The sequence below is a fragment of the Herpailurus yagouaroundi genome, unplaced genomic scaffold, assembly GCF_014898765.1.
Source record: "Herpailurus yagouaroundi ecotype Mexico unplaced genomic scaffold, PumYag 142, whole genome shotgun sequence".
Classification (NCBI taxonomy): domain Eukaryota; kingdom Metazoa; phylum Chordata; class Mammalia; order Carnivora; family Felidae; genus Herpailurus; species Herpailurus yagouaroundi.
The window spans coordinates 59,652,528-59,664,924 of NW_024412397.1; the positions used below are offsets into that span (position 1 = coordinate 59,652,528).

The 12,397-nt window shown below is 40.9% G+C and overlaps 2 protein-coding genes and 1 long non-coding RNA gene across 5 annotated transcripts in view; 2 read left to right on the forward strand and 1 right to left on the reverse strand.

The window, feature by feature from the left end:
- The window catches only part of NDUFV2 (NADH:ubiquinone oxidoreductase core subunit V2), a 32,055-nt gene extending 25,001 nt beyond the window's left edge, over positions 1–7,054 (forward strand). The window contains exons 7-8 of the mRNA XM_040479393.1: positions 1,951–2,027; positions 6,894–7,054. Coding sequence (XP_040335327.1) covers positions 1,951–2,027; positions 6,894–6,987 — 171 coding nt within the window. The 3' untranslated portion in view covers positions 6,988–7,054. The remainder of the gene's footprint in view (positions 1–1,950; positions 2,028–6,893) is intronic.
- A 701-nt stretch (positions 7,055–7,755) lies between these two features.
- On the reverse strand, positions 7,756–9,302 carry LOC121033180 (uncharacterized). Its single transcript, XR_005791755.1, has 2 exons — positions 8,489–9,302; positions 7,756–8,253 (listed from the first exon to the last, which is right to left on the reverse strand). It is a non-coding gene; the product is annotated as an uncharacterized LOC121033180 (long non-coding RNA).
- Positions 9,303–11,791: 2,489 nt separating this feature from the next.
- ANKRD12 (ankyrin repeat domain 12) overlaps positions 11,792–12,397 on the forward strand; it is a 130,687-nt gene continuing 130,081 nt past the window's right edge. For 2 of the 3 annotated variants that reach the window (XM_040479395.1, XM_040479397.1), the window contains exon 1: positions 11,794–12,065. The gene's annotated coding sequence lies outside the window, so the exon portion shown is untranslated. Of the gene's footprint in view, positions 12,066–12,397 lie in introns of all 3 variants that reach the window. The other variant, XM_040479399.1, reaches the window with a different exon arrangement.

The window sequence follows — 12,397 nt, forward strand, 5'->3', positions numbered from 1 at the left end:
TGCTATAGTCCCTGCAATAGAAATCTACAATTTTATTTTTTAATGGAGATAAAATTTGTTTATATTTCTAGAGTGGTCTCATTCTCTATTGTGATTTTCTTCATTTTAATGATCAGAGATTCAAATTTCTTACCTTCTTTATCCCCTATACTTAAAAAAAAGTCATTGGAGTGCCTGGCTGGCTCAGTCAGAAGAGTGTGTGACTCAGGCTCTCAAAGTCGTGAGTTTGAGCCCCACATGGGGTGTGGAGATAGATTATTTAAATAAATAAAACTTAAAGTCCTTTAAAAATATGGCAACAGTTTTTCCTTCTCCCACATTTCTGTAATTTACTTAAAATAAAGAGCATCTTGATTTGCAGGAATCAGTCAAGGCTTTGTGTGAAGCACTCTAAGTTTAAATATAATAGCCTGTGGGTTTATCCAAAAGATAAAGATTCTTTCACTTAGTAGTGGTATGGTCTTTGGCAAGATAAATTCTTTTTTTTTTTTTTTTAATTTTAAGTAGACTGCATACCTGACGTGGGGCTTGAAGTCATGACCCTGAGATCAAGAGCTGCATGCTTTGGGTAGCTATGTTGGTTAAGTGTCTGACTCTTGGTTTCGGCTAAGGTCATGATCTTACCATTGGTGGGTTCAAGCTGATAGCATGGAGACTGCTTGGTATTCTCTCTCTGCCTCTCTTTCTCTCAAAAATAAATAAACAAAATAAAACAAAAAAATAACTGTAGGCTCTACCAACTGAGCCAGCCAGGTGCCCCCAGGGCAGTTAACTTTTCTGGAACTCATTTGACTGGTGGATAAAATGAAATAGTCACATAAACTTTGATTGGCTCCTGCTTAGGAAAAAAAACAGCTGTGAAGTACATTTTGAGGATAGTTGGGTAGATTTTCAATATGGACTTGACATTTGATTAAAGAATTATTGTCAGTTAGGTGTGGTGACATTGTGTTATTTAGAAGATGTTCTTATTCTTAGATGTCTGCTGAAGTATCAAGAGTGAAATGCCACCATGTGTGCAATTGCTTTCAAAATGGTGCAGCGCAAGGGTGCCTGGGTGGCTCAGTCAGTTAAGCATCAGACTCTTGGTGTTGGCTTAGGTCATTATCTCACAGTTTGTAGGTTCGAGCCCCCCTTCAGGCTCTATGCTGACAGCTTGGAGCCTGGAGTCTGCTTGGGATTCTGTTTTTCCCTCTCTCTCTCTTTCTCTCTTCTTTCTTTCTCTCTCTTTCTCTCTTTCTCTGCCTCTCCCCCCCACTTGCTCACACTTGCAAGCTCTCTTTCTCTCAAAATAAACATTAAAAAAAAATTTTTTTTAATGCCATCTTTAAAAAAAACCAAACACCTCAAAATGGTGCAACCCACAGCAGGTGGTGGGGGGCAGGTTATGTGCATTAAAATGCAAATATGACAAATTAAAAATTGTTGAATATAGGTGGTAAGAATATGGGTATTCATGTATAGTTTTCAAATTTTCATAATAAATAGTTGGGGGACATAAAATCATTAGATGAGTTAAAGATTCCTTCTGGCTTTGAAGTTTTGAACATTTGTTGAACCCTAAGCAATTTGAAAGCAGTGTTTTATTTTTATAAAAGTTTAATCATTGAACAAATATTAAAGAACTTCGATGTGGCTGGGCACTAGAGATGCAGTACTGAATCATGATTTCTCCAGCACAGTGTCATAAAACATTTTCCTAAGTAATTAAACAGTTTTCCGGGGGGGTGGCGGGGGGTGGTGGGAATGGGAGTATAGTTTAGGCATTTCTCTTTAATCTTTCCCATTCTGTTTTGAGCGTCTTTTGGTTAAACCTAGGGTATAGCTAGGCACATGGGCATATGTGTCTATGTGTTTTAATTGTATTTGTTATTTTATTCTTTAAAATTTATACAGATTTCAGTAGTAGGAAATAATTTTAATATGACTTTTATTTATTTATTTTTTTAGGAGGATCTGACACCTAAGGATATTGAAGAAATTATTGACGAGCTCAAAGCTGGCAAAATTCCAAAACCTGGGCCAAGGTATGCTTTTATTTCTATAAAATAAATTTTAATGGCTTAACCTAATGTAAACTTCATTTTAAAATTTTATTCCATGTGTTCATAGGAGTTGTCAGGTGCTTTGGATAGTATCAAAACCAACTTGTCATCTAAAACAAGTTTTGTTTTTTTTTACCCCCCTCTAAAACTCTATCAGATAATCCTCTGGTATCTACTTGAATATTTAGAGAGAAGGAAAATTTACTAACAAATAGAAATCTATTCCATTGTATCAGAAAACAAACTTTTCTTTTCCTTCCTCAAGTTAATTTCTTGCATATATAGTATAATGAAAGAGACTGCAGTGATAGTAATAACCAAAATATAGTTATTCTTTAAATTGACCAAAGCTGGCTAGTTCTTTTTTTATTAGTATTTTTATAATAAAGCTCTCTGCTCAGATACATAAAACAGGTGCTCATTGTGAGTCATTGAGTAACCAGAACAATTAAACTGGTTCAACAGTACCTGATTTTGGAGTACCATTACCAGGTCTGCCCTAGCCAAAATCAATAAAAGATTCAGGTCTATAAGTGGTTTGGAACTGCTTTTTTATATTTTTAGTAAATGCTCGCTAGAAAGGAAATATTAAACTGATGGTAAGACAATATTTTGACATTAGTTAAATTTTTGTGCTGATTGTTATTTTCATTTTTCTTAAAAATTTTTTTAATGTTTATTCATTTTTGAGAGAAAGAGAGTGTGAGAGTCAGGGAGGGGCAGAGAGAGAGGGAGACATAGGATCTGAAGCAGGCTCCAGACTCTGAGCTGTCAGCATAGAGCCCAACGCAGGGCTTGCACCCACAAACCGCGAGATCATGACCTGAGATGAGGTCGGATGCCACCCACGTGCTCTGTTATTTTCATTTTTCTTTACTGAAAATAACTTCTAAACCTGCTCTCAATTATTAATTACTAATTAAGATGGGGTGCCAGGTGGCTCAATTGATTAAGCATTCGACTTCGGTTCAGGTCATGGTTTCACAGTCTGTGAGTTCGAGCCCTGCGTTGGGGCTCTGTGCAGACAGCTCAAGAGACGAGCCTGCTCCACATCTTGTGCCCCCCCCCCCCGCCCCTCCTCCACTTGCACTCTGTTTCTCTCTCTATCAAAAATAAATAAAAAATTTTAAAAAATAGAAAAAAAATTACTAATTAAGAGAAGTTGTTTTTTGGTATGGGTTAGCTAAAATTAATTTTAAATCCAGGGCGCCTGGGTGGCTCAGTCAGTTAAGCATCCGACTTCAGCTCAGGTTATGATCTCGCAGTTTGTGAGTTCGAACCCCGCATCGATCGGGCTCTGTGCTGACAGCTTGGAGCCTGGAGCCTACTTCAGATTCTGTTTCTCCCTCTTTCTCTGGCCCTTCCCCTCTTGAGCTCTGTCTGTCTGTCTCTCTCTCTCTCTCTCTCAAAAATAAATAAACATTAAAAAAAAAATTTAATAAAATTAATTTTAAGTCCAATTTGAATTCTTCATAGTTTTCTAAAGATATCTTAAAATTTGCAGAATTCTATGGGATGCAGATATTATGAGATGTAAAAATATATAGGTAGGCTACAATGCATATATAAAAAAGCATAGGTCATTGCTGACGGATAAGTCTAGAATGTAAAGTCATTTTTGTTGTTTTAAAAAAAATGTTTTTAATGTTTTTATTTATTTTTGAGACAGAAAGAGACAGAGCATGAGTGGGGAGGGGCAGAGAGAGAGGGAGACACAGAATCCCGAAGCAGGCTCCAGGTTCTGAGCTGTCAGCACAGAGCCTGACTTGGGGCCCGAACTCACGGACTGTGAGATCATGACCTGAGCTGAAGTTGGACGCTTAACTAACTGAGCCACCCAGGTGCCCCCATTTTTGTTGTTTTATACCAAAAGTAGTGGGCATTGGTGGATATATCTCAGCATTATTAAAAAGATAAGCATTGGGGCGCCTGGGTGGAGCAGTTGGTTAAGCGTCCGACTTCAGCCAGGTCACGATCTCGCGGTCCGTGAGTTCGAGCCCCGCATCGGGCTCTGGGCTGATGGCTCAGAGCCTGGAGCCTGTTTCTGATTCTGTGTCTCCCTCTCTCTCTGCCCCTCCCCCGTTCATGCTCTGTCTCTCTCTGTCCCAAAAAAAAATAAATAAACGTTAAAAAAAAAAAAAAAGATAAGCATTAAACTTTCATTAAGTACCTTTTCTTTAAAAAGTACCTTTTTAAAAAAAATGTTTATTTTTGAGAGAGAGAGCACAAGCGGGGGAGGGGCAGAGAGAAAGGGAGACAGAGGATCCAAAGCAGGTCCCAGGCTGACAGCAGAGAGCCTGATGTGGGGCTCAAACCCACAACTTGAGGTGAAGTCGGACACTAAAGCAGCTGAGCCATCCAGGAGCCCCTAAAAAGTACTTTTAAGCCATAAACAATGTACAGAAAGGTCAAGTTTTCTAGAAGATAAATGAGTTTAAAATGATGAATTACAAATCGTGTTGGGATGGCTGAAAAACCAGATTTACCTTTTAAGTTGTAATGAGAACAAAGTAATTAATAGATGGCATTTTAAGTATAATGCATAAAGCAGATGTTTTTTATGAAGTGAAAGCCCTAAAGATATCTTAAGTGTAAATCGTGAATGGAAGGGCTAGATTGCTGCCTGTCTGGTGTTCTGAGGCATATTTACAGATAAAATGAGGGGAGAGATGAGATTAGTAGATTAAAGACAATTTGTGGGCTTTACCAGAGGTTGTAACAGCCTTTATAGCGTATTTTTTGTGCATTTTGTGAAGGGTGAGGGAAGGAGAAAGTTGGCAGGTATAACAGACCATTGAAACCTTTTCTCCCCCTTAAGTATGTCATAGGACTATAATTTACGGAACAACCAGGAAAATGGACCAGATTACTCTTGAAATTACTTTCTTATATAAAAATCCATAATTTCTTGAAGAGTTCAGACAGTGTGCATGATTAATTCTCTCATTTATTGTTCTCAAAAACCTCAGTTTTTATAATCGTCCTAATTGGTCCTTTGTGTTGGTAAAGAAGGTAGATGAGCTTAAACCGTAGAGGGGACTTAGTAAAGGGAAGAAAGTTTTCCAGAATAATTATTTCATTGGCAGTTAAAGAGCAGCAGGTATACCTGTGTTACTAGTTAACGTAAAAAATTTACAAAGCCAAATACTGTTTTTTATTAAAGTTTGATCTCATTTTGCCACTTACCCTACATTAGTTTTAGGTTCTGTCAGTTCACAGTGACGTTTTGTTTTTACGTTTATTTATTTTGAGAGAGAGGCACGAGTGGGGGAAGGGCAGAGGGAGAGGGAGAGAGAGAATCCCAAGCTGGTTCTGTGCACTGTCAGCAGAGAGACCAACATGGGGCCCGATCTCATGAACTGTGAGATTATGACCTGAGCCTAAATCAAGAATTGAACACTTAACTGACTGAGCCACTCACACGACCCAATAGTGACTGTTTTTTAATCTCATTTTCACAGTGAACTTGTAATGCAAATAATACTTAATTTCTGACTTTGTAGGCACTCTTCACTACAATATACTACTTAGTTACTTGCACTGTGTAATGTAATATCTTAAAAGATCATAACATTATTAACGTGGTGTCATTGTCCTGTCCCCTGAACAAAAAATAATTTCCTGTGGCTGTAAAAAGACCCCTGTAAGATTGATGACAGAATTTAAAGGGCAAAGCAAGGAGTAAAAAGATATAAATTGAACAGTTCTTAAGATAAAATATATGGCAGGAACAAGGTAAATTGACAAAGCTAGGGAATAGGAAGGGTGAAGTAGGAGGAGGTGCTGAGCTGGGCTCTAGCAGTGGAGGTCAGACAGGGGCAGAGTTGAGTGATTACTTGGGAAAGTATGTGTGGGGGTGAAAAAAAGACAGGTTCTTCTACCTCTGTGCTGCATTAAGGACCTGTTCTTGTTTTCTTTGTGGCTGTGGTAGCCACCCTAGTCTGGAACCTGTTTTTGAAAAGTTACTACTACTGATAGAGCTTTTAAAAACATGAATAGATATACTTTGTTTTCACTGCCCCTAAAGGATACCCTCCTAAATCTTCAGATTCCCATTTCCTTCCAATTCCTCTGTTGACTTCCAAACATATGTATAAATTTGTTTTCCCTTCTGTTCACTATGGTAGATCTCAATTTAAAATAAAATTCAGTTTAAATAAAATTCAAATATAAAAAGAATAAAATGTCCTCTGGGTTTGTTATGTTGCAGTTCTTAGCTCTGATCCTTGGGCAGATGCTGATCTCCTGTAAGCCTTGGTTTCTATATCTGTAAAATAAGGCCAGTATCATTTGATTCATGGCATTGTTCTAAAGATTAAATGAGGGGCGCCTGGGTGGCGCAGTCGGTTAAGCGTCCGACTTCAACCAGGTCACGATCTCACAGTCCGTGAGTTCGAGCCCCGCGTCGGGCTCTGGGCTGATGGCTCAGAGCCTGGAGCCTGTTTCCGATTCTGTGTCTCCCTCTCTCTCTGCCCCTCGCCCGTTCATGCTCTGTCTCTCTCTGTCCCAAAAATAAATAAACGTTGAAAAAAAAATTTTTTTTTTAAATAAAAAATAAAGATTAAATGAGCTAATAATATATGTATGCTCTTCAATAAATGGGAACTACTAGTAACGTGTTACTTTTATATCTTTCATATTTATGGTGAGTTTTGGATATGTCCATTTTCATACTTAAGTTTAGAAAATCTTGTAGCAGTTGAAATGTTTGAATTAAATAATCCATGCTAATTCTTGGGTGAAAAATAGTTACCTAACTGGGCTTTGTAAGGTAACAGTTATTTTCTTAAGTAAAGATTTATAAATGGTAGTTATTAATAGTCAAGTTAATGTTACTTTTCTTTTCAGGAGTGGACGCTTCTCTTGTGAGCCAGCTGGAGGTCTTACCTCTTTGACTGAACCACCCAAAGGACCTGGCTTTGGTGTGCAAGCAGGACTTTAATTTATATTCAACTGTAAATATGTTCCAGGAGGAATAAAACATGAATCTTCTATCTACATAAACTTTTTATATTATTTGTTCATTTCATGGTGTATACCTAGCAACTAGCTGCTATGAGTGTCATGTTAATAGTACCATTTTAAAGTCTTTTGCTATCTATGGCTAACTCTGAAGACAGTATCTCATAATCTAGTTAACAGTCATTCCAGTATTTCCATTTTCAAATGCCAGGTCACTTTTATCAATAATATTAGGTTATTGTGAATTTCACATATATTTTGCTTTTCCATCTTTAGCTATAGCCAAGTTTTAAAATGGTTGTTCTACAGAAAACATTTTTATATTTACAGCATACAGTTTTTACTGTATTTCCAACTGGTAAGTGACACCTCAAGCAGACTGTAGGTGTAAGGAGGATAAAGTAGTTGTCTCTAGAAGTACTGTTTATCATTTTTATAAAAGGAAGGTAGAAAATACTTTGATATTATTGTATACTGCACATACAGTCTGAGTTGGAAAGAGCAGTCAATAAACAAAATAGACTCTGGTTGAATGCATATTTCAACGTAGAACAAAGGATAAAACCTTTTGTGTATTATTATATCCAGTTCAAGAAACTAGCTATTGTACATTAGTTGCAAGTTGAAAAAAAATGTTTATAGCTTGTTTCAGAATTTCTCAAAGTCATTGTTTGGCTGCTCTTATGACAGATTAATCAGTCACTAATAGTAATTATGATGCTTAAAAATATCATTATTTTCAAGAAGATCTTTAAAAATTTGTTTTTATTTTTACCTGAGAGGGTAAACAATAACAGTAGTTACACAAATGGCATAGAAAGGTAACACAATGAAAATACCTCTCTTCTATCCTCTTGATTTTCTACTGACTTTTGTAAAAATGCCTTCTATGTTGACATTTTTTGTTTTGTTTTGTTTTTACTCGGAAAAAAGTTAGGAGTGGGGAAGCTTCAGATACTGGGTGAAAAAACAAAGACATATTAAGGATATGCACTGATTATCAATTTTTATGTAATATTTTAGAACTAGAAAATTAACTTTCAGTCATTATAATTACATAATATTATACCATTGTCAAAACATATTCTGTAGTTCTTACATCATCAGTTACATTGTATTGTATCAGTATATATTAGGATTTTGAGTCTTGCTTAATCTTTTTGCCTATTTCTCTTAAAAATTGTATCAATTTTAATATAAGAATACCGGTTTAAATGATAGTTTCCTGATTAGCTTTTAAAAACACCTGCCCGGGGCGCCTGGGTGGCGCAGTCGTTTAAGCGTCCGACTTCAGCCAGGTCACGATATCGCGGTCTGGGAGTTCGAGCCCCGCGTCAGGCTCTGGGCTGATGGCTCAGAGCCTGGAGCCTGTTTCCGATTCTGTGTCTCCCTCTCTCTCTGCCCCTCCCCCGTTCATGCTCTGTCTCTCTCTGTCCCAAAAATAAATAAACGTTGAAAAAAAAATTAAAAAAAAAAAACACCTGCCAGGTAAAATTTTATTACAGTAATCCAACATGGTTTCAAAATGTATATGAACACACTGATTAAAATTTCCTTGCCAGTTTTCAGAGATGACTGCTGTATCCTGGTCTATTTCTCAAACCTGTAGGGAGAGTTAGGCATCATTTGTGTGTTTACTATCACTTGCTCCCTCATTTCCTCTTCTCAGTTCCTAGCTCTGCTTTTTTTTAAAAAGGGTATTTGAGGAGGAAATCTTACTATTGTTTAATAATAAAAATAAATCAATGTATCATTTTCCCTAATGACAAAGGATCTAGTACCAGTTTTTTTGTAGCAACTACTAAAAGTTGGTAGTGAAAGCTACTGATTGCTCAGAATTACTTGCTGTAACTGGATGGGGTCACTGCTCCAGAAAATCCTACAGCACATAATAACAGTTATGTAAGAGTTTTCACTGCAAAGGTATTACATATAGACTAAGTCATATGATAAGCTATGATCTGAGATTATACTTCTATTACATTTATCTTCCTAAAATACGGCAGGAGTTTTTGAATGATCTGATATATCTGGATGTATTGTAGCAAAACATAAAGATAGTTGATTCTAAAGTTGTGAAGAACTAAGTACGTTGGTGGGAAGGTAAATTTTGCAGAATGGCTTCTGACACAGATACCAAATACAGTTGACTCTTGAACAGTGCGAGGGAGTGGAAGGAAGTTGGAGCACCAACCCACCTCTCTCCAAATTGAAAATCCTCATGTAACTTTTGACTCCCCCAAAACTTAATAGCCTACTGTTGAGTGGTAACATAGTTGATTAACACATATTTTCTATGTTATATGTATTATATATACTGTATTATAAAGTTACAGAAAAGGTTAAAAATAAAATACATTTTAATATGGAACTTCTCAAAAAAAGTTCCATATGAGTAGACCCATGCAGTTCAAACCCATGTTGTTCGAGAGTCAACTGTGGAGAGCCTGGGTGGCTCAGTGGGTTAAGCATCTGACTCTTGGTTCATGATCTCACGATTTGGTTTGGTGGGTTGGGCCCCCCAGCAGGCTCCGTGTTGACAGTCCCTCTGCCCCTTCCCCACGCGTGGGGTGTGTCTCTCTCTCTCTCTGTCAAATAAACTTAAAAAAAAAAAAAGTCAATTGTATGCACACTTTAAGTGCCTGCTTAACTTTGGCTAAGACTGAGGTTTAATGCTTGCAGTCCTTGACTGTTTGGTCCTATTCTGAAAATAGGTATTTTACCCATTTGATGAAGATGGATTCCAGGACTTGAGCCAACAAAAGACAGGGATATACAATTAAAAGTCTTAATTAGCAGCTTACTAACCTACTAGCTTGTAGATATGGTTTTCTTCAGACTTTTCTTGAGACCATTATCCGTAATATCTATAATGATTATGTCTTGATTTACATTTCTAGTTTCACACTGAAGAGGAAAATTAAGTTATAGCTAATATGTCATTTACCACGTATAAATAGGGGCTTCATTAAGAAATGTTTTTGCAGCTGAATTCTACAATGAGCTCTTCTACAGGTAGTGTCCCACCGAGTGTAGCCAATGCCTTATGAATCTTTCATATATTCAGTGATTTTAATAAGGTTGTACGTGTAGTTGCCACAAATTATGGTTAATTTGCTTGAGCAAATTAAAGATTAGCTACGTTTCAATTCTGAAGTGAGGCACTATAGAAACTGCTATAGAAATAGCAATTGCCATTACCATCAATACTAATGGACTTTATTTGACAGTAAAATGAGAACTCAAGGACTTGAAGAGATGGCAGAGTTGGTGAAATTTTTAGTGGATCTCTATTTCATGCCGTAAATAACGCATATTAAAGGTAACAGTATTCCACCTACAGCCATAAAGTGCTCTTTTACTATTCATATTGAACCTAATGTTTTATAGGTGGGAGAAATCAGGAACCTAGGAAGGGAAAAGTGCAAGTTTATGCTTTATATAATTTGTTGAGATTTAATGTTGTGTCAAGTGTAAAGTGTCAAAACTGTGATTAGTGACATAAACCTGTAACTCCATTAAGTCACAAATACGTGCTGTAGTTGTAAATGACAGCTTACTATGGCAAGGCCAATATTAACAATGAGGAAGGTGGTTTCCGTCCAACGCGTAAACCCCCTTTAGTGGTTAAAGGCATTCCTAAACTGTCGCAGATTAGCCTCGATGTAAATAAAAAGCGTCCAGAAGTTTAGTCAATAAAATGGTTTCCCTCTGATTATGTAACCCCCTTGGTGGTTAAACAGAGGCATGTACGAACCGTCGCAGACTAACCTCGATGTAAATAAAAAGCATCCGAAGTTCCCGCTGCTGGTAAGCCAAGACCGTAAAATTTCCTCACGCACTCTACTCCAGTATCTGACTAGTTCCCCCTCAAATACTATCTCAGATATGGAGAAAGGTACTTGTTTCTCTAAAATGGTTACTCGAAAGTGTGAATGGGAGAGAGTATATCCTGGGGTTCGCCATATCCCCGCTGCAGGTGCACATTAAGGTGCTTTCAAAACTGGCACTGGGGCCCCAGCTGGCGCAGGTGAGGGCGGGCGCGTCGCTGCCCGGCCGAACTCCGGCTGGCGTCCCCGTCCCGCGGGCTCCGACGCAGGTGCTGCCCAGCCGGCGCGCAAGCGCACTGCGGCGTGGACGTGGGCGCCCAGCCGCGCCCCGCGTCTCCGAACACGTTGGGGCTGGCCGTTCGCAGCTAGGAGTTTAGGGGGCTGACTCCCCGCCTCTGCCTTTAGACCTATCTTCCTGGGTTCGACCTCACAAACTCTCCCACCCGATCTGCAAAAATAACAGAGTATGTGAATACTCCATGTCCAGCCTCTTCGCCGCCGCCGCCATTTCCAGAAGTTTCCAGTCACATCCACTGCCATGGTCGCCACAAAAAGCGACCGCAGAACCCGTCGTCCTGGCAGCGTCAGCGGAGCCTAGTCTGCTTTCTAGCTCACCCCCAGATTTTCCCCTCTCTTTTCGGGCCGGTGACGGCGGAGGAAGACGGTATCACCTGGGTGAGGTGGAAGGAGGTACGAGCACGTAGAGGAGTTCCGGCCTACACCCCCGCCGCCTCCCACTTGGTACCTTCCGACTGCCCCCGCCCCGCGGCTCGGGAAGCTTCTCCGTAGAACTGAAAGAGCGGCGGGGTAGCGGGGAGGGGCTGGCGGAAGGGGCGGGCGGGCGCCGGAGGCGGGGCGGTCACGCCGCCCGTCCCGTGCCCGTGGAGTCACGTGCCTACGTCGCAGCCAATCGCCGGGCGGCGCTGTCCTGGGAGCGAGGAGGCTGTGGTGAGAGACGGACGGAGACCGGAGATGTTTTCAAGCCCGGCCTCCGCGGCGTTCGTGGCGGTTGCAGCGGCGACGAAGACAACGACAGCGACGGCAACACCGAGGCACTCGTTCAGGGGGTAAACCCTCCTGCGCCGTTAGTGCCTTGGGTCCGTGAGGGTGAGGGGGGCGTGGCGACAGGCGAGGAGGAAGGAGGGGCGCGGTTTCGAGCCCCGTACCCGGCGCCTGGGAGGAGACCCCTCAGTTCTGCGCTGCTCCCGTCTCCCCTCATCAGAGCAAGGTAGGGGACGCGCCCTGCCCACCCTGTCTCGTGCCGCCAGGCCAGGCCAGGCCCAGCCCAAGGCGCCGCCGGCCTGACAGTGACAGGCCGTTAGTGGCCCCGGCGCGGGTCCGCTCCGCCCGCCGCCGCCCCTCCAGGACCGGTGAGAAGCCGCGGCGCGGCGGGGAGCCGCCGGCGGGGCGGGGGTGGGGGGGGATTCGGGGGGGCCCCCCCCCCCCGCCGCCGCTCCCGGGGCTGGGCTGCCGCCGCCTCCCGGAACATGGCGGGGCCGGGAGGAGCGTGTGCGTGCGAGTGTGCGAGTGTGCGCGGCCCGAGAGGGCGCCGCCGGCGTG